At 42.2% G+C, this 22160-nt stretch overlaps 1 protein-coding gene across 1 annotated transcript in view; it reads right to left on the bottom strand.

The window, feature by feature from the left end:
* FAT3 (FAT atypical cadherin 3) overlaps positions 1–22160 on the bottom strand; it is a 764758-nt gene that overhangs the window by 5671 nt on the left and 736927 nt on the right. Inside the window, exon 26 of the mRNA XM_086933989.1 lies at positions 15672–15785. Coding sequence (XP_086790115.1) covers positions 15672–15785 — 114 coding nt within the window. The remainder of the gene's footprint in view (positions 1–15671; positions 15786–22160) is intronic.

Raw genomic sequence — 22160 nt, 5'->3', positions numbered from 1 at the left:
ATTGACACCACAACAGACAGATTTTACACAGGGCCTTCTGCATCTGGTAATTAATAAACCACAATTAGTCTCCAGGTTCTAGGCAAAATTGATTAACACTGTTTCCCACTTATATAGTCAGTGTTCTGTCTAAATATTTTGACTGACTCGGCACTGAGAAGACTGTAGAATATATTTGAGTGTGTGGGCGAGGTACACATAGCTCATCTTCTTCTTCTAAACCTGTGTGTTGCATCTGACATTTGTGTTACAGCCTCCAGTTTGAACAGCTTTGATGGTGTCAGGCACATTAGCTGGTCATGATTGCCTTGCTAAAAGACAATATACCTTTTTAATGGAATATTGATGAATGTGTAGTTTATCAGCCATCTGTAATACTTTTCAATATCTATCTTTTCAGCAAATGTCAGTAATTGAGCAGATCTAATGTGAGCAAGCAACCGTTTGATGATGATACCCAAATCCACATCAAAGTTACCACAGACTATTTCCGAATAAAAAAGTTTGACAAGCCTGCCTATTGCCAATTTAAAAAGTTTTTTTAATTGGCAATAGGCCATGGGTTGCCTAGGCCTCATTCACCTCATTTTTTGATCATGGTAAAGTACTTTATTTAGGTCATCTTGCTTATGAAGTTGACCATTAAATACTGCGTACAGCTGACTGTGGGGCTCGAATGAGACAAGTGCATTTCTTTTGCAAGACAGAGGTGCATTAGCTAGTTGTTTAACAGGGATTTATTTAGAAGGAACTCCATGGTCCCTTCAACTGCATTGATAGTACTGCAGAATATAGCTGCACAAGGATTCGCTCTAATCTACTATGCTACATTCTCAAATATCTGAGCGAATTTGGCTTGTGTAAGGAACATGATTGACTAAGGCCTCAAGGAGCACACTGATTCTCAGTTTGTGCTAGGGAAGCCTGGAATAGTCTTCAAAGAGAACTGACCTACGGCTAGTTACTGGAAAACATATAAAACAGCAAAATGTATTTACTTTTAAGTATTGCCCAACAACTTCTTGTGATTATTCTTGTGCTCAGAAATTAATAGCCAATATGAAGAGATCCTTCAGTATAGGGTGATTTTTCAAATGTATTTGCTTTTTTAGTCTAGTGCACTGTACAATATACAAGTCTAAACGGGTATTGTATATCTTATCAGGCTTACTTCAGTTAAAATAAAAATATAAAGCTGTCCTCACATCCAATGTATGAATCATTCTATCCCTATACAAGGAATACATAATGGATAGGATGCCAAGAGATGTAGTATCCATTTTAGTGGAATTGGAGTAACTGGTTTGGAATGAACCATAGGCTTTTCTGAGAACATCCTCGTATTGTTATAAATACTATTACAACAATAGCTACTACAACTACTCCTTTTCCCACAACTACTACTCCTACTTCTGTTTCTACAACACGAAATACTACTGCTCCTACAGCTACTTCTCCTCCTTGTATTACTACTACTCCTACTTTTACTACAAGAACTACTAATGCTCCTACTTCAATTTCAACAACAAGAACTACTACTGTTCCTACATCTCCTACTCCTATTGTATTATTACAACTACTACTCCTACTTCTACAACAATATCTATTAATGCCCCTACAACTACTACTTGTATGCAGGAGCGGCCCATGCCAGTGAGGCCGAGTGGGGGTGGGGATTCGACAGATGTCGATGGGGGGGAATTAAATAAATAAGTAATTTTCCCTCAGCGTCGTTTGTCAAATTCCCCTCCCCCCCAGCCGGCCCCACCACTCTTGCCTGCACGGATCGCTCCTGCTACGACTACTACAACAACTACTAGTACTAACTACTATTGCTGTTACAGACGTATCCCCAAAAATGTATTGTTAAATGTAGGTAATGGAACTGAGGCGAATACCAATGTTAAATGTTTTCCACTTGTGAAACTGAAAAAAGAAATCAAACATGCAGCCACAACTTTCAAAGGAAACGAAATGTGGAATGCTGTGAAGAGAATAAAAGCTGTGAGCTCATTTGGTACCCTCTACACCAATCAGTACTAGAAAGGATGAGTTGGCAGCATGACCAGTTGTAAACAACACGAAGAACGCCAGCACATATGCAAGAGTCGGCCCTTGGGTGTTCATGAGTTATCCTCACTATGCAATAGTGCTTTTTTTTCATATGGATATATTTTTTGCATATAAGCAATGTGTTTTAGGCCTTACCAATTTGAGACAGACATTAATGATCAGCAGATAAGTATGAATTATCCATTCCCATACTGCTTGACCTCGCTTCTCATTCATTCAGAGATTTGTAGAGGACAGCTTTTAAAAATGTGTTAGTTCAAGGCTGTATGGTGCATAAGTGTCCTAGAAAGAATACATCCTCAGGTAGGACATAAGTCATTAAACACAGAACGGATATGTTTCATTTCTCTTATACATTAACATGTTTTAGATTTTAAGATGCCTTTTTACTTATTTTTGCTTGTCACTCCTGAACACATTACTTAGAGCCCTGCACACATTGGAAGTGTGCGAACTGGAGTTCTGTTTTTAACACTCTATTATGTAAGTTAAATTTTTTAGGTCTTGCTGAGCCAGCGCATGCGCTGCTCTGCGAGACATTTAGTAGGTGGGTTTTCAAAGTGCTACCCCACGCTTTGGCAGGCCTAGCGCTTGTGTTCACACGAGCGTGCACGCACACAGCCACCATCTGTCTTTCACGGGTCATTAAGCGTGTGGACGCTGCAACTGCTTTCACTTTTGCAGCTGTGCACCCACTCGCTCCGACCTGTCCGTTTCTAGACCACCTCTCTCCTCATGTGCTCAGCGCATCGCTCGCAGGCACACAGAAAGCATGTGCTTCCTACCCTCCCACTCCTTGACACCCTCCCTCACCTCGCCTCCTTTTCCTCTCTCCCTCCCGCTCTCATTCCCTCGTTTGTACCTTCTGCTCCGAGGCTCCGTACCCCACGAGCAGCTGTTTCCAGTGTTACATAATTTATTTCATTCCAACATTATTGCACCCTTTAATTAGCAGTCAGGCCTTCATCCGACACACACACAATTCCCCCGCGAGCCCTCCTGAGTCACTGACCTGTTTAATTCGTTGTGATATGCTGTCTTCCTCTACAATGTACTCCTTGCTCCACCTCTTTATTGCTGTTTCTTGTCTATCTTACTCAAGTTATTCACTCTTCTAGCCGGTGTTTCTTTTTGTCTTTGGCCTACCCCGCTTCTATGTCACTCTTTTCCAGACTTCACTCTTTCCCTCTTTCATCTGGTTATCTAGTTCCTTTTACAAAGATGATTGCCGCCTCTCTTTTACATCTTTCTATCATCCGTGCAGTTTTCTTGTGCTTCTTCCTAAATGCTTGTACTACTTTTTCCTCGTTTATGTACTCATCTCTATCGCTGTTTTCAGTTTTGCCCTCTTCTGTATCATTCTCTCTTTCCACTTGTTCTGTTCTTTCTTCTCCTCTTGCAGGTCTTTCTTCCCAGTTTCTTTTTGTTGATCTTTCTCCCTTCTCTTTCTTGAGTGGCTGTAAAATATAATGTGCTCCTACAGCTGTCGGCACCATGATGGAATAAGCCCTTCCATCATGTTCAGCTCTCACAGAGCAGCCCACCGACCCCTCCCTTTCACACACCGTCACTGGACAGTGCTATAAATACTGCGGGCTAATTACCTATCCGAAGGAAATAACATTTTTGGAAGTGCACTGCCAATAACCCTAGAGTTTCTACGAGTTGAGTGCTGCCAAAATTCTTACTTTCTTGATCCATATTCATACCTGAAGACATCAAAGTATACACTTAGAAGTGACTGTGTTTGAGGTCCAGGCAATACTCAATGTCTATTTTAAGTAATCTTTTTAAGCTACCTAATATTTTGTCAAAAAGGGACTCATTTTTGTCAAATCTAAAACATGCTTTTTGTTCCAGAAACAGTGCACATTTTTTGTTGAAGGTGAGCAGAGGAATAGAAGACATTCTGATATGTATCGATTCAAGTTTAGCTTATGGCCCCTAGTAGCACAAACAACTTTCAGAAACCTATGTGTTGTGCCAGGCTGTGCCATGCACCTATGCCATCTGAAAAAAGCATTGGCATAGCCAATAGGTCTCGCCTTTGGGACCTTATAAGTGTTTACTTGTCCAGCACAATATCCTTGGTGCAACAACATCAAGTGTTACATGGCTAAACACTTATAAGGTCCCAAAGGCGAGACCTATTGGCTATATCAATGCTTGTTGACACATGTAGCGAGTAGTCATGTGTTACAGCCCGTTAAAATGGAGTACCTCTGTGATATTCCAGGATAAAATGGAAATCTACCAGGGCCGGACTGGCCGTTGTGGGCACCGGGCAATCCCCCGGTGCGCCACAAGGGTAGGGACCAGTTTTGGGCCCCTGAGGGCCGTTTTTGTTACAGGACCGTTTTTGCAGCATAGTTGCAAAATCGGCCCTGTAACAAAAACGGCCAAAGAGTTCGGTCGCACCCCCAACAGCCCCTCTCCCCCCCAGCCCCCCCCCCATAGGGGGGGGGGGGGACGCGCGGCCGAGCACTTTGCCAGGGCCGGTTTTCGTCCCCAGTCCGGCCCTGAAAACAAATCAGGCTTTATTGTTTTGTGTACCATCTAAAAATAAAGAACCGTAAGGAGTTCTCAAGCTCACTTTTAAGTCCCCCTCCCCCCAGAGCCTGTTCAGAGTGCTAAGTTAAGGAAAATAATAGGAACTCTTTTTTGTCAGCTCCTCCTGAAACATACTAAAATGCAACCCATTATATTTACACTACAGAAGGAAACATCGAAGGACCTTTTGTAGACTTCCCATGTAGACCTCCCCTGGTTTTCAAATCTTTGCCACTGAGAAGTCATTACTTTAGACACACTGAGGACGCCCCTTCAGAAGTGCCATTGGGAAAGAGGACGTACCCTAGGTGCGGATATCATTGTGTCCCTCTCTGAATGAGGGATGTCCTGGGATCTGTGCCAGCCCTTCTGCCTGGCTTGCTGCAGAGCACTGCCTCTGCATTGTGGGAAGATGCATGTGGCCAAGGCACTTACAAAAATACAGCACCTTTGGAGTGTTTACAAATAATTTGTGAGACAGTGCACTAGCGTTTCTAAATCCAGACCAGTATTTTGCCAGATGGCTTTCTTGCTTATAACCGAGCACAAAATACCTGTGAGTGCCATTAGCAAAATGAATGACTTTTGCACGTATACAAATGAAAATGTGTGTGTTTACAAATAATTTGTGAGACAGTGCACTAGTGCAGCTTGGAAAAAACATTTCAAATCCAGACCAGTATTTTGCAATATGGCTTTCTTGCTTATGAGCAGTTTGCTCATATGCAAAATCCCTGTGTATGCCATTAGCAAAATGAGTGGCTTTTGCACGCATACGAATGAATATGAATGTGTACATTTTGTACATTACATGTTTGAGAATTAGCAAAGATGCTGTCAGAGATGTGCCCCTGGTGCATTTTGTTCCATTTTAATTTTGTTGAAGATTCGGTTCCTTGGTACCCTAATACCTGCAGCAGAACTGGTACTTGGTGGGAAGTGGGCATCAAGAATATGTCTGGGTTAGAGAGAGACCAGAAACTACAAAGGGTCATAGCTAACCAGAAGTTGTTTATTATTGCCTATGCAATATTGCTGTATTACGTCCACTCATGGACCCGACACAAAAAGAAAGTGATAAATACAAAAGTGGAGAACTATATATACCCCTGTCTTAGATTTAAAGCTTTCCGAGTATTCACATAAGGGGAACCACCTATGTATGAAAAATATAAATTGCAGTACTTTTTCAGCCATTTTAGGAGGAGCCTAGGCATCGCTCATACGCTGTCTGGAAGACCTCCTGTATTCACTGCATGGAGTGGAATTCTGCCTGCTGTTTGACATTGGTTCACTCCTCGGTTGCTCTTTTTTCCTGGATCCTTAGTGACTGGTGCTCCCGATGCATCATTTCTCATTTATGCCGAGGAGCACTGACCAACTACAGGTTACTTACACTGTAGGTGTTCCTTTAGGGGCTACTTGTTTTATTTCCTGCTAATCATTCACCATGGCACCCACTTCATGGGACGCCACATGCATAACTTTTTTGTACACGGACGCCGCGCTTTATGTTATAGCATGGTTCCTGCTTTCATGTGGGCCACCATGTGCATAATTTTGATATTGACGACTACTGTGCTTTATGTTTCAGCACGGCGCCCTCGTTCATGTTTGCAACATGGGTGCTGTGCTTTATGTTTCGGTACAAAAGGGGGTGGTGATGGACAGAGCATCTGAACCAATCAAACACTCACACCCAGTCAACAGACCGGGATATAATCCATCACCGTTCTTTAGCCCACTCTGCCACCCCAGTTCAGACATGGCCATATGCAAATCAGTCTGACCCTGTGCCTCATGGGAACAGTCCAGCCCGAACTGCTAAGCCATGCCTTCCCTGGACCGAAACAAGCTTCCTAGGACCGGTTTCTGGCAGTCTTCAGCCAGGCTTGCTTGATTCCAGTGGCAAAGTGAGCAAGGGACTCACGTCTGAGCATACCTTGCCAACTTATGGCGAACAAAGCGGTACAAAAGGGGGTGGTGATGGACGGAGAGACAGAAGAGATATAACAGGTCAAATGAAGCTCGACGAAAAAGGAGGAAGTTGTGTAGGACATACCAGTGGCGACTCGCATAGGGAGTGCTGCGGGCGGTGAGAGCGGTGAGAGCAGGGCAGGGAAGGGCTTGAGTGAGGGGTAGTGGACTCCGACATACAGCGGAACGGAGTACACTAAGTAAATAAATCAATCAATTTACCTTGCATGCGCTGCATTGCCAAGTTGTAGTTTACTCTGTTGCGCCGTATGTTGGAGTCCACAACCCCCCAAGCCTGCCCCGCCTTGCTCCACCTCCCCGCAGCACTCCCTCTGCGAGCCACCACTGGGCCATACCTATTTGTAATCAACTATAGATTTAATTTTAAAATAACGTTGTTTCCTATAAACATCAATTACAATTTTTCAAGTTTCTAACATTTGGCATCTTGATGTGCAGGCTTCATGATTGACAGCTCCTGAAGGCAGGCTTAAATCCCCATCTAATGAGAGCATCAAATACCAACAAACTCATAAAACATTTTTGTTTTGTTGCATGGGGAGTGGCCCAGCTACTACAATTATATTTTTGACTGTAGCTGTGAAAATGCTTGCACCATTGCTGCCAAGATTTTACAGTACTTTAAAAAAGAATTAGACCTAAAAATAAAAGAAACACATTTCGACAGATGGCCTTCTCATGGTATGGGAGTGGATTTCAGTTTTGTCACAAAGCATTCAGAATGGGATGGCCATAAAATTGGTAATTAGAATAGACACCACGAAATGCTCAATGAATTGGTATAATTATTTAAAACGCCCTTGGTAATACAGAATGACTGATTAGGTAATAAAGATGTTCAGGTTGGATTTCGCCGATTATAGAAGGGAAGAATTGGGGCATTTCATAAACATTATAAAGAACTAAACGCTTTTCTGGCGCATATTTCTTGTTCATAAAACGCAACCAATAATCAGTTAAAATGAGGCCAATGCCAAAAGCAAATATGTCAGCTGCTGATATGTCAGGAAGTAAGAACAAGTTGAAGACCAAATATAATTAAATAAACAATGCCTGAAGGGTACTGCTCCAGGTCCCCTTTCTGTGTACATTGTGTATTGTTGCAATAAGGTCTTGATTGAATAGAAAGCTGACCCTAGCCATACCTAAAACGGTGGCTGGGGTTGTAGGTCCACAACCAATCCTTCTCACCTGCCATCTACTGGCTGAGAGTTTGTACTACATGATTCCTGTACTTCGCTGCAAGACGCTATCTCATGCACTGCCCACTTGCTGTACCTTTAAGGCAGGGCCGCTGCTAGGCATGGGCAGCGTGGGCGGCTGCACAGGGCCTCGCACTCAGCCCACCAGCATGGGGCCACGCACTGGTGATGTGTCCTGTTGTTTCCCTGGCGATCTATTACAAAGAAAGGTGTCGCCTGCAATTAAGGTCCATTGGAGGGGACCCCTTCCCTGGGCCTCTCATGGTGTCAGGAGGCATAGGGGAGGGAGACGGAGACGCTCGCTCAATTGCAAGGAGACCATTCACAGACACTGTGGGGGGCCCATTGTCCAGCATTTTGGCGCCCCCACAGTTTTAACTTTTAGACCACAATCAATTCTCACACCTATCGGACTGAAGGTGTGAGAAATGCTTGTGGAGTAAAAGTTAAAACTGTGGGGGCGCCAAAATGCTGGAGAATGGGGCCCCCACAGTGTCTGTGAATGGTCTCCTTGCAAGGGGCCACTTATCTAAATTAGAGGGGGCCTCGCACGGACCCTTTTAGCCCAGGGCCTCGCAAATCCTAGAACCGGCCCTGCTTTAAGGACTCTGTATTTGCAACATGTTTACACAACAGCGATTTTTTGTTGTCACTTGAACTATCATTTTGAAGTCAGTTTTTTAGTAAATGTTGAACCCTGGTACTCTCACATTTCTTTAATTCTTTTGTCCCGGCCGCGTAGGTTTCAGTCATTGCTGACGCACAATTATTCTCAACCGGTTTAATGAATCTTGCCTTTGTTGACTACTATCTGCGCTGATCCTGGTTAGAATACAGAAGAGTACATTATCTCAGCAGAGAAGGTTGGGACCTGCTGGAACGTGACAGGATGTGAGCCGTAGCGGACTCCGACGAATGCCGTGATGGTATTATCTGAAATCAATACTAGAATGTATTCATCATGCTGCTAATCTGACTGCCATTAGATACCTGATGGACCATTGTTATACAAATGGCTCCCAAGTGACTGTCACAACAGACTTTTAACTGCCAGGAAATTGCTGCTACTGTAAACCGAAGGCTCTTACCAAGGCAATATATCTTGCTCACAAATATTGCTATTCTACAGAGTAGAAGGGAACAATTAGACACAGCTATTACACCATCATGGCAAATGTTGTATTTTTTTCATGGTGAATCTGCGATAGACATGTGGCTTGCGACACACTTGTAGTCTGATATCCTGTCTCTTACCTTATGTCAGGTATATGAGTACCCTACTGCCCAGTGGATCAGCTGGGAAACATCTCTAATAAGTGCCAATGAGCTTTGCATTTCTCCACCCCGCCCAAGCACAAGTCGCTTAAAAACACAAAGAAATGGAGCAGCCACAGTCTCTGTTGAATCTGATTGTCAGGCCCACCCATGGGCATTCTGCAGCACACATAGAAAGAGGAATATGCCTCTCACGATTGTTATTATGCAGGAAGGCGCCCCTTCTTGGGAAAAAAAAAAATATTGTATTCAATGCAGGTACCCTTTTACCGTGGTGCAAGGGTGCCTGTGTTGGCGCTAGGCTGCCAAAAGTGTGCCAACTCAGGGGAAAAGGTAGGAATGCGCTTTATTGCCTTAAATGTGCCACATTCCTATCCTTTTCCTGTCACACAGCACAGCAAGGAGACTTGCTGCGCTCCACTGCGCAACATTCTTGTAAATAGGCCCTTCAGTGCTTAATTTCTGAAAATATAAGCACAAGGGCCTCTATATGTTTCTAAGTAGCCCGCCATCATCATAGCCAAATTTCCGAGGCTGCACAATACCAGTCTTTTCTCCACTGCATGCTTTCTTCTTACACCACCGAACGCTTCCTGTCTCTTTATCTGTCACTGTTTTTCTATCTTCTTCCTTTCTCTCTTTACTGCCACTCTCCCTCTTGCTCAGGATCAAAGTCTGATAAATAAGTCTCAGTCCCCAAACATAAATGCTGGAGCCCACCTCCTGCAACCACTGACATAAATGTAGCTCTAATCGAGTCCTAAAGTAGGTAAGGGCCACATTCGAGTCTAGCTTAAGCAGAATGATATTCAACTTCTCACTCACTGCCCACAGCAGGTGAATAAAACGCCACAATAACACTGGGCTCTCACATTTATAAGGCACTGTGGTCAGAACATGCACACTAGCGCAATGTCAATTACGCATTTTTTTGCATATCCTCACTATTAAATATTTAGCGGTCTAGGATGTGTTTTAGCAATGAAACATCACTCTCTGACAACCTACTACTCTTAGGGAGTTGATAGATGAGATGTAGGAAAAGAACTTCACAGGAGGTGAATAGTCAGAGGAATAACACAATGATTGACTTGCCAGGTGGTTCTGATAGAGGTTTTCATTACTATGATTGACAGTGAGCTATGCGCCTAGAGACCTCCAGACTTTCATTACTTCAGGTTGATAAAACTAGCACCGTTGGGCACAATGCTAAAAACGTATGAGGGCTGATTTACTCAAAAATAACGTAATGCAGCAGAGCAACCTAAGTTGCTGCACTACGTTGAGCAAAGGGGGAGAGCCTCACTGAGCCGTGAGGTGGTGATGCTGCTCCCGTCCCCAATGCTGGTGCATTGCGCCAGCACCAGGCGGCAGGCGCACACACCTTAGCCTAAAGGTTTGTGTGTTTTTTTTTTCTTCAGAGTTTTATATAGCGCAAACTTGACCCGAAGGTATCAGAGCACTTTACTCGAGTACAAGTTGTGTTACATAAGGATACATTCATTTTTTGAAAGGCACCAGAGATTAAGTGATTTGTCCAGAATCACAAGATGTTGAGTGTCATTGCCGAGACTTGAACCTGGTTCCCCAGATTTGAGGTCAACCTCCCTAGCCGTAAGGCTACATCCTCAACCCAAAGTGTGTGATGTCTAGCACATGTTTTATATTGGCTATCCTTCCAGTACAATATGCTGAACCTAGACAAACTTTAAAACTTTTCACACATTGGATGTATGCTTCACAGTGCAGCACAAAGCAACGTATGAAAAGTTAGGAGAAATTTAAAGATTTTTCCTACTTAGTGCGTGCCTCAAGCAGGTGCTATTTTTTGGTGCAAAATCCCAACAATTTTAGTGAGAGAACAAGCTACAGGAGCTGCCCTGTATACCCCACGTGGAGCCATGGGCATAAGTATGTATACCCCAACAATGTCTACAAGAGGTATCACTTAAGAACAGTATATATTCAAGAAAATAATTAATGAAAGAAACAAAATTAATGGCCATGTAGATATATAGAGGAAAATAACTTCTTCATTTGAAATTCAAGCAGACTTCATAGGGTAATAACACATAACCAATTAAAAGAGTGCTCAATACGGAAAGTAAATAAACTGTGCCAGTAATGTAAAAGTTAGAAAGCCTAAAAAGAAAATAACCCAGAGATAGACTTTATATATAAAATTGAAGACTATTCAATTGTAAATGTTCATGACGTTCCTATTCTGTACCATGCATTTACCTGAATTGGGTTAGTCTATGTTGACATATGTCATGAAGGTGTTTCGACCATGACAAAAATGATCTTCATCAGGATGAAGTGATAGTTAGCTCAGCTCAGAAGGTATCCATCAAATTTATAATGCACCTAGGGCAATCAATAACGTGGCGGTGCTCCTAATGCAAGGTGTGCAGAAATTGTCCAAAGGATCCATTTTCTAAAAAAGCCCACGGTGTGAAAAGAATGAGTTAAACACTCTACAGCCCAAGGAGGGGTATGATGTAGTCGCAATGGAGAGGAGGTCAAAATTATTCGACTGATGTTCATAACCCACAGTGGTCATGAGACACAAAAGTCTTAGATTAGGCCAACGCTTAAAGATATTGCTCAACTGATTTTACTGTTCTTTCATGATACCACTTGCGGACATTGTTGTAGTATACATAACAATTGTAGTAGACAGAGATCCACATCAGAAACCATGGGTGGTAGCCTAGGAACACCCAGCTACTACCTATGAGTCACCACCTTGATGCAAAAGTAGAGCAAAGCAACGCAAGTCATTATTTGCATTAACAGTCATTAGTAGCACCGAAGCCTCAATTCCTAGTGCCTCATAATTTTGTGTTCAGAGTTTACTGCATCCAATATTTACAAAGTGCAAGGAAATCTGCACTGCTGATATTTTCCTCTAGGAGATGTGAGCTGGTCAAACTGGCTTTCATTTAGAAGGAGAAAATGCCGGTTAAATGCTAGGACATCCAACTTTAGGTGTAGAAAGCAGCTAACTCTGCATGTTATGCCCATTTTTGAAGAGCCTAAGTCAGAAAAGGTGATAGTTATCATAGTTGCAAACTCTAAGCCTCAGGGCATTGGATTTTAACATGTGTGGCAAGTAGGAGTATCCCTCAACAGGGCAACTATTGGTTTTCTGCATGCCCAAACACATTTTTTATCATGTGAGCGATATCAGGGAATTTGCACTTTGCATAAAATGTTAAGCTTCCCATAATTGAAACGGGACTTTTTCCAAACTTGGAAGTCCCAAGGGTGTAATTCAGAAGTTATGAAGTCCGCCCTGTGGATTTTAGAAGTTTCCTAGACTTCTGGCATAGTGGAACTGAGTAGCGTGGTTGTCGAAGGATGGTAAGCACTGTTTCTCCTGGCACTTCAAGCCAGAAGGTCCTGCGAAAGGACCCCATCAATAAGAGGATTACTTTCCGACTGCTTACCCACGCACACAAATCACTCTACGACATCGGACCAGATTGCCTCAACTCTCGACTGTCCTTCTACACCCCCTCCCGCCAACTTCGATCTTCCAGCCAAGCATTCGCCACTGTCCCTCGCATCAACAAAACCACCATGGGAGGCAGATCCTTCTCATACCTGGCTGCCAAAACATGGAACTCACTTCCCACTTACCTTCGCCTCACCCAGAATCACCTAGCGTTCAGAAAACAACTTAAAACGTGGATATTTGACAAATAATCCCCCTCCCCTCCCCAAGCGCCTTGAAACCCTCTGGGTATGTAGTGCGCTATATAAATTTTATGACTTGACTTGACTTGACTTTCTCCCTGAATTGTTTTTTGATAAAAATTTTAAAAAACTATTATGCAGAAGTTATTGATTAGGACCCTTCACAAATATTCTTGGATACTGGAAAGCTACAGTGACAGTTTGACCAACACACACAAGGCTTTATTCTGAACCAAACAACCACAATTCACTATAGGCACAATATAAATACACAGCATCAAGTGAGCCCTCCAATCTGTGCAATCTAATAACAAGTATGAAAATACAAAGGAGGTAGAAAAAGGTCACTGACATGATATTTCTGTAATTATCCATACTAATGAAAGGAAAACCTGCAGGTTAAGTGAATTCATGAGAAAAATGCAAACCCTGAACTGCAGGAAACCACTTACAAGTGCAACAGAGCAATTTTCTATATGTCTCTCTCCTCTGGTACAAAGAGTTCTTAGCTGAAGAGCACAAGCTTCGAGCGCTCTTCACTCTGAGTGCTCTCCTGCCAATTATGAGAGAGCTCTTCTGAGCTCTGAAGCACCGCTCAGAAATGTATTCAACACAGGTATTTCCACACTTATCATCAAAGCAGCGATTTTCAGGCTTTGCTTGAAATATTTCTCTTTTTTTTGCCTGTATACCTATAACTAGAGACATCTTAATGAACGGTATTGATTAGTGCACCATTTAGTATCTCTTGGCAGCATCTTGTTGAGGGCTGTCCAGTCACTAAATGCCCTATTATTCGAGTTATAATGTGGAGAAGCAGGTTACGAAGCACAGGCGTAACACAGGCGCCCGCATCCCCCGCGGTGCAGGGAGGCCCCCGAGCTGCAGGGGGCCCCTCAGCACAGTACTCAGGCCTGAGCCTCCGGATTAAATCCGGAGCGAGGGCCCCTCTGTGTACGTTGCAGGGGAGACCCTAAACCTTCATTACGCCGCTGTTACGAAGCCAACTATTTAAGGCAAAATGTTGTAAACTAAACCGGGAGATATAGAAAAACATTGGAAAGATGGGGGTGGAGCTATTAGTCTCCCTCTGAAACTCCATTATCCTCAACTGAGCTTTCAACTTTCCAATGTTTAATCAAACATATCCTTCGGCTAAGGGACATACTGGAAAGGAAAAATGCTCTGTCTAAATTATAGTGCATGAAGATTCGGGCTGGACTGTTCTCATGAGGAACAAAGTCAAGAATGATTTGCATATGGCTGCGTCCAAACTAAGAGGCGTAGTGAGCAAAAGAACCAAATATTTCACCCAGATCTCTTGACTGGGGGTGAATGTTTGATTCATTCAGCATTCCATCCATCATTTGTTGCCACAGCACTGTCTGAATTATAGGGCGGAGATACAACAAATGCAACAAGGGGGAGGGCCTCTATGACCAGTAAACCTTGATGCAGAAGGTCTCTAATGCTAGATAGAACACACTCCTGATGGTAGAATAATCTAAAGTAAGAAGGGAGATAATTAAAGCCAAACATTGTAATGTTGCAACAGAATATTTTAGCATCCATAAACTAGCCATTGACAAGTCCCTCATATTCAATGTGGCTCCCAACATTCCAATGTATTAATGGTTATTTAACACCAAAGGAAAAATTGAGACCAGTGTTATAAAGAGATAGCAGAGTCTACTTTAGGAAGGACTACACTGGGTGGCAAAGAAAGACAAGGGAGCATAATTTACAACCAAGCATGCTGTGCAGTGCAGCAAGTCACCATGAAAAGGCAGGAATGCGCTGTACATACCAATATATGGCGCATTCCTGTCATTTCCCAGCACTTGTGCACAATGTGCAGCCTAGCGGCAACGCAGACACCATTGCACAATGGTGCAAGGGTGCCTGCATTGTAAGAAGGATTGTTTTTGCACCAGAAAGGACACCTTCCTGTACAAAAACAATCCCTTGGAGAATTTATCTCTTTCTATGTGTGCTGCATAATGCAGCACACATAGAAAGAGGAAGTAATGAGGAGAAATAAAGATATTTCTCCTTGTTACGCCTCACCTCGGGAGGTGTAGCATTTTGACACATTCCCAGGTCTACCACTGTAAATCTGGGAATACGCCAAAATCCATGGGTGGGTGCATTGAAACACCTGTGCTCTACCCATGGAATGCCTCGCTGGAGCAGAGTAATGCAGCATAGTGATTTGCATAGCCTTGCATTACTCTATATTTAATAATCGACGCAAGGTCGCGCAAGATGGCCTTTTGTGGCTTGATAAATAAAACGTATAACTTGCGTCGCTCTTGCATTCCGTTGCGTAGCTCAAGGGCGACACAACTCTTTCAGAAATATGGCCCTCGGAATATTGTTTCAATTCATAATCCGTGAAGGGGGATGTCATGGTGCTGACAAGAACAACCTTCAAGGGCAGAATACTAAGATGAATCTGAAAAACTTGGTTTTGGCCAGCCACAATGCCTCCATTTTAATTACATATTCATGAACTTCTGGGAGAGATTTCAGACTGGTATGGAAGTGCATAGTTGGAGTTGAAAAGGAATTTCAAAGGTTGTCCATTGAGATATCAGCAAGCACAGAAATTAATTTTCTGCACCTGGAAGACCAGGAGTTCATTCTCTCTTCTTGATGGTCGACATGGGGGAATACATGTCAGTAAGACAGCCCATAATATAGAAAAAACACATTACAGAGCTGCTAAGCGACTTGCCTGCTGTCCTGACAAATACAACAGATACTTTACGGCTTGATCAGAATATTACAGATGTTTTTGCTATTCTGTTTTTGAGAGCATGGCTGAAGTGGAAGAAATATAGAAAGATTCTGTGAGAACTGTTTCCTTACCATTGTCATCCCCTGAGTCAGACTGGAAGGAGTTGAGAGACTGGACTTCAGAATTGCTTCCTCTATTGCTTCCGGCGAAACAGGTCATCTCTTCGGCTGCATCAATACCTTTACCTTAGGGAGCAGTAGAAAGGGGGATCTGGTCATTGCCTCATTTAACTGCACAGTATATGCTCTCACTCATGCAACCAACAATGTGTTTTTCTAGAAAAGCGTTTAAAGGTAGTAGCTGGAAAAATAGAAAGCCCTGTTCAGGTCCTAAAATGATAGTAGAGGCAATGAAAAGTGTTGGTTAACAGACGTGATATTTGCAATGATCACAGTAACAGCATGTAAGGTGCTTCTATCAGGGGCGGCTCAAGGCTCATGGCGGGCCTGGGCAGGGAGCGTAGGTAGGGGGCCCCGGAAGAGGGGGTCAGGGCAGAGCACGGAGGCCAGTGAAGAGTGGGGGGGGGGCTGAGGTGGGGTGGTCAGGGTGTTTGGAAGTGGAACAAAGCCGGAGGCTGCCAAATCCCTGCCAGGGGCCGCCACGCAAATATGTATTCATCCTCAGAGGATTATTATGTTAACCCCTTCGATGCTCATGACGAGCTTAGCTCGTCATGAGGTACACCTCTCGTGTGCTCATGACGAGCTGAGCTCGTCATGAACAATGGGAATCAATGATTTTCAGCATAGAGGGAGAATTCCAACAGCAGCAATGGTGTTTTAAGGATATAAATTGGCGTGGTGGCCCCTGGGGTTTGGCGGCCCTGTGCAGGTGCATAGCTTGCACATGCCTAAGGCCGCCCCTGCTTCTATGTACTAATTGTATACCTACATCAAGCATACAGGCATGTGTTCTATAGTTCATTTTAAATTAGGTATATTAGATGTTTCGGCTCTGGTTCACAGAATTTTTTGTGCACTTGTGTACTAATTAGGTCTTACTACTAGGGAAACTGTGAAAGTAGATTTTCCACTGTCATAAGTGCATGGATAGGGGTAGGAATATTGGTGCCTTCCGGGGATAAACAAGTGATGTTAATTTGAAATGTAGCTAAAACGTGGTTGGTTGCAATATTAAGGCTATTAATCAACATTCTCAATGGATTTACTCTCATTTTGTGTGACTGCTTCTGACCAAAAAACGGCTTTTTCATATGTACAAAGCACAATTTGCAATTCAATAACATGTTACGGAATAGAAACTTGTGTTTAGGGATTCAGTATTTGGAGATGGTGTGTTAACCCCTTGCCTGCGGTCAGAATTCCGCTCCTGTGCGTCACATTCCGATCGCGGGCGTGGTCGTGACGGCTCCCGGCCGTCATCAGCACACGAGCACTGTGTGCCATGACGGACGGGAGCCGTCCCCAGCATGCAAGGGGTTAAGGACATCCCTTCCAAAAACTGAATTGCAGTGCCATGTATGAATGTTTTACGGCCCACTTTTGGTATCAAAACATACACTTTTACTGACATATCAAGAGTGGTGGTAACCAGTCGAAACGGGAAGAGGTCTCCATGGGGTCCCTTCCCTTTATGAAACCTGAAACATGTTTTTTTAGGAGTAGGACGCGGGCCAAGGGACTACTGCCTACTCTTAAAAAATAAAACTTAAATATTTCATTGTATTTTTCGAAACGCAACCTGTTTTTCTTTAAGGAAAACAGGCTGAATTAAGAAAATATATATTGCTTTATTAAAAATCAATCACAGACATGGTGGTCTGCCGACCCCTGCACCCCACCATCCCTGTGGAAGATGACACACCAGCAAAGATCCCACAGACCGAGACATCTTCAAGACAGCCCTCAACAAATACCATCAATGCCTAAAAAACACAAAAAAGGTGCCCTCAAAGACCGCATCCAAGCCAGCTTCAAACACAGCAAGGAACTCTTCAGATAGTTCTCCAGCCCATCACCCACCGAGAAATTGGTCTCCCCTTCCCAGGAACTCTACGACACCCTGATCTAGATGGGTTTTTTAAAGAGAGGAATCACACAGTTGCATGTTTCCAGTCGTGAGGCACTTGAAAAATTAGGGATATTGGAAATAGGACATAATCAACTCTTTTAAAAATGTCTGACCTTGCTAGGTCATTAGGCAATCCAGATTGTTACTTTGATGTCAGGGTTTGCACCCATCTAAGTCCCGTGGCTTAACTTCTTCCAGACAGATATTAAGTGGAGGCTCTAGTTCCAACTGAGTAGGCCATGATAGTAGCGCTGTTGCACTTTTCTCAAAAAACTTTGAGTAAATATTCTTCTTTTTTTAACAAAGACGTCGACAAGCAGATTACCTTTGTCGTTTGACGCATCACTCAAAGGGGCATTAGCCACTGATTTTATTAAACCATGTAAAAGTTAGAATGTGCCTCTTTACCATGTAGTGATAACATTTAATAGAGGCAAGATAGATCATTTTATCATTTGTGTCACAGCGTTTACTCCAGATGCGTTCAAGCACCTTGCGCCTCCAACAAGTTACACTATTCACAGTTCTTCAATAAGGTAGAGATCAATTGTTTATTTATCCACATCCGCGCTAGTGGAATTCTCCTTCTATGCTGGGATTTACTAAATCCCATGCTTCATGACGTAAGGGACATGCAATAGAGCAACTTCTGAAAATAATGTATGTTTTTCTGACGTATGCTGTTGACTTCTAATCAACTAACATTTAACAGTATATATATAGATATATAAAAATATGTATATAGTTTATATATATGATAGGAGAGAGGAATATATAGAGCACGTGACTCAAGGGTACGCAACTCTTTAGAAAATTAAATAGTATTAGCAGATTGATAAAGTATACATACATGAAAAAAAATAGTATTTTAAAACGTACAATAAATGTGAAGGGTTTTGAGATTTAGGGCCAAGAATTATCATTAGCTGGATTCATAGGAGCAGCATATGACAGCAAACAAAATATAGTATGGCTGATTGACGGCCTCAAACGAAGTATTGGTATGTGCCAACCACAAGAGAGCATATATTAGGAGCAAAGAAGATGATGTGAAGTGATGTGCTTCAGTATAGCATATGGCTTCATCTTTTAAAAATAAAACCAATTTTTTTAATGCTCCAATGTTCCCATTAAAATTAATAACTTCGATTGTTTTTATATTTTTGGTTTGCAAATTAAATAACATTTTTGCATTTGTTTTATGTATACTTTTGTCTGTATTTCTGTGTATTTGTTGTAGTTCAAATTGTGGAAATTGCTCATGTGGGCGTCCAGTCACTGTGAGTGCAGATAACTCGAGAGGTTAAGAACCACTGATCTAGAGAGAGTCACAGCATTTTCTGGACTAAAATCTTCTTGGCACAAAAGCTGTTATTGGCTGCTAGGGGTTTTCCCGCTGGGTGCTAACATTTTATAAATCCCTTTATTCATGACAAGGTCAACTCGTCATAAGCACAGGGCAGGTAAAACCCATGACGAGTTGACCTTGTCATGAGCACTGAAGAGGTTAAGCATATTGTTGGGGTCATCATCTGACACTAAAACACATTCTCTGGAAATTGAGAATTCAGTTATTCAACTTTCAGTTCTATTGTCTACACCGTTCTCTTTAATATGTATTAATATAAGCATTTAAATAATGAAACTCACTGCATTTTTTCACCTCTCACTGACTCTTTATCTGATTTCCTTCTAATGTGTATCACTATCGTTTTGTGAATCTCACTTAATTTCGAAAATTTTCTGAATTCACTTGAGACCTTTACGGTTTCATTTCATTTTCACATTACTCATCGCGTACGTTTAAGCTCATCATGCTACCAGTGTAGATAAAGCAGCGTCCTGTTGCATGAAAAAAATATATAATTTGTGTTTTGTTGATGGCTAAGCCCCTCTAAAAGTTTCAGAATAGTACCTTCCTCTACATTAAGGGAAGTGAGGAATGATGTGTGGTGACCAGAGTTACAGGTAATTACGCACCCCCCCCCCCACTCCCCCGGTTTGACATTGGGTGCAACAAAATTAATTGCCGAACATAGGGGCATATTACCAAGAACCTCGTTAAAATGATCGCTGTTTTAGCGGCAGGAAACTGCTGCTAAAACGGCGATAATGGGCTTGCTAATATGCGTTATATAATTCCAATAGAAACCCAGGTTAGATGTCCTGCACATCTAACCTGGGCTTCTATTTGAATTCTATAACGCATATTAGCAAGCCCATTATCCCCATTTCAGCGGCAGTTTCCTGCCGCTAAAACGGCGATCATTTTAACAAGGTTTTTACAATATGCCCCAGTGTTTTAATGTACCGCCTGCATTGTCATCTTTGTTGACTTTTGGGATACTAGCTAAGTAAAGAGCTAATAAGTGCATCCCATATGTCATGCAGAATTGTTTACGTATTTAATTCCACTTTTTGAATTTTGAGTAGTTGCAAATGGACCCTTTGGTGTTGTCCGTGCTTATCTCTTAAAAACCTAGTTGCGTTGAACCTGGGCTGTACAAGCTAGTAGCTTTGAAAGCACAGATAGACTTCAACAACGTGATATGCAAGCAATATTTCTTATCAGAAGATCACAATGTCCTTCTTCAAAACTTTGTGGAATGCAACTGCAGTCAAAGCACAACACAACACAAATGTTCATTAAATTGGGAGTGATCTGTCTGCAGCCAGCGCTACTGATGTACCTCCATGGGAAAGCGGAAAACACAAGCAGATTTGTCTGCAGGGAAAAGCACAAGGGGGACAAGTAACCGTTGGATATGTGCTACATAAAAAGGTGTACCATAATCTATAGGTATCGAGACAAAAATTCCTACCAAATCTGTGGTTAATGAGTCCTAATGAAGGGTGTATACTGACTGCAAAGAGCAAAAACAGCTGATTGCTGCCTAGGGTGTGGTGTGCACCATTTATAACGTAAAAACACCAAGACGCGCTGTAAAAAGAATCAATGCATAAAAACTTCCCATTAGGCTGGGAAATATCATTCCAAATCCTAAAGCAAAGAGGCGCTTACATACCAATGAGGTGGCACCTGTCCGATAGCACAAGGATTTAAAAACAGACAGAATATGTGATATAGACATTTGGGGGGACTGAGGCCCAGATTCAGAGTTTGGCAGATGAGTTACTCCATCTCAAACGTGATTGATATACCCTCTGCTTATTACAAATGCATTATATTCTATGGAACTTGCAATAAGGCGGACAAGATATCCGTCACGTCTGTGATGGAGTAACCCTTCTGCCAAACTCTAAATTAGGCTCTTAATCCCGATGCTCATCTACAACACTTCAGCTCACTGTGCGGCTTTGATGAATTTACTCTGCAGGTCTCTGGAAAGGAGCTGAAGCCAGCTACGGATCCAATGGTGACTCCAAACTCCTGGCCCCGTTGACGTCTCACTTGACATATGCTTTCTGAGCAATTAGAGGCTGTTGGGTCTCCATTATTGAAGAATCTCTGTCAGGTTGGAAGGAATACTGCACTAAGGGTTATTAAGATGTACAAAGAGAACTGTTTCAAGACAAGAGTGGGCAGACACGGGCAGGAAGAGTAACTTTTACTCGTAATCATACACAGGGATAGCCGTGAAGTGCAAATGGCGTGATCAATTAATATTATAGCAACATTTTTTTTCAGTGTCAGGTTCCATGTGATCACAATAGCCGATGTTCCGCTGAGATAGTCCAAAGCAAAGAACTGAGTCAGAATCTGTTTAGTCATAGTCAAATAATTATTTAGAGCTCTTGGTGCGATAAATTCATAGTGAATCGACGTGTTCTTCTATTCTATTCTATTGTATCCAGACAGTGTTAAGTCCTGATGATGGTCAAGTTGTTGCAGCCATTTTATACCCGACACTGAAATCCAAATGTATATATATATATATATGGGTATTTTTTATCTAGTATCTATTTTCTTAGAGTAATGTATTGAAGTGCATGTTGACTTGCAGCTACTTTGCTGTGCTAGGAGAAACAAAATATTAGAAAAGTTCAACAACAAACTTCAAGATCTATTTATTTTGCATTTTTAGAAAGAACTATTCTAACAGATGGTCAGTGCGAAAACCAACATAGGGAGATCAAACCGTCCCTTATAAGAAACCTGTAAATCATATGTACCTAGTCCATTATTATCTATCTGTTGCCCCAAAAAAGTTATCAGCAACATGGCTCTACTAGCAGCATGTACTCATTGTATCAAATTGATCCCAATATGAAGAGATTTGTTACCAAGAACACATGCGGCTAATCGATCTGGGTTGCTAATATTTTTTTATGGGGCAACAGACAGTTGATAATTGATAAAATACATATGATTTACAAGTTTTAGGCAACCAATCCACAAAATGAAATGTACCATGAAAGCATGAGCTTTGACTAAGAGGGTTTCCTCAAAACAGGTGTTAGATGTTTGAAGTTTTGTATTGACTGTAAAGATTTGTTGATAAAGTAGTTTACAATAATATAGGATCATGGTGGAGCTATACACTATTGACTGATTGAGAATACTGAAC

The sequence above is a fragment of the Lissotriton vulgaris genome, chromosome 8, assembly GCF_964263255.1.
Source record: "Lissotriton vulgaris chromosome 8, aLisVul1.2, whole genome shotgun sequence".
Taxonomy (NCBI): domain Eukaryota; kingdom Metazoa; phylum Chordata; class Amphibia; order Caudata; family Salamandridae; genus Lissotriton; species Lissotriton vulgaris.
This window is presented reverse-complemented; position numbering and strand designations above follow the sequence as displayed.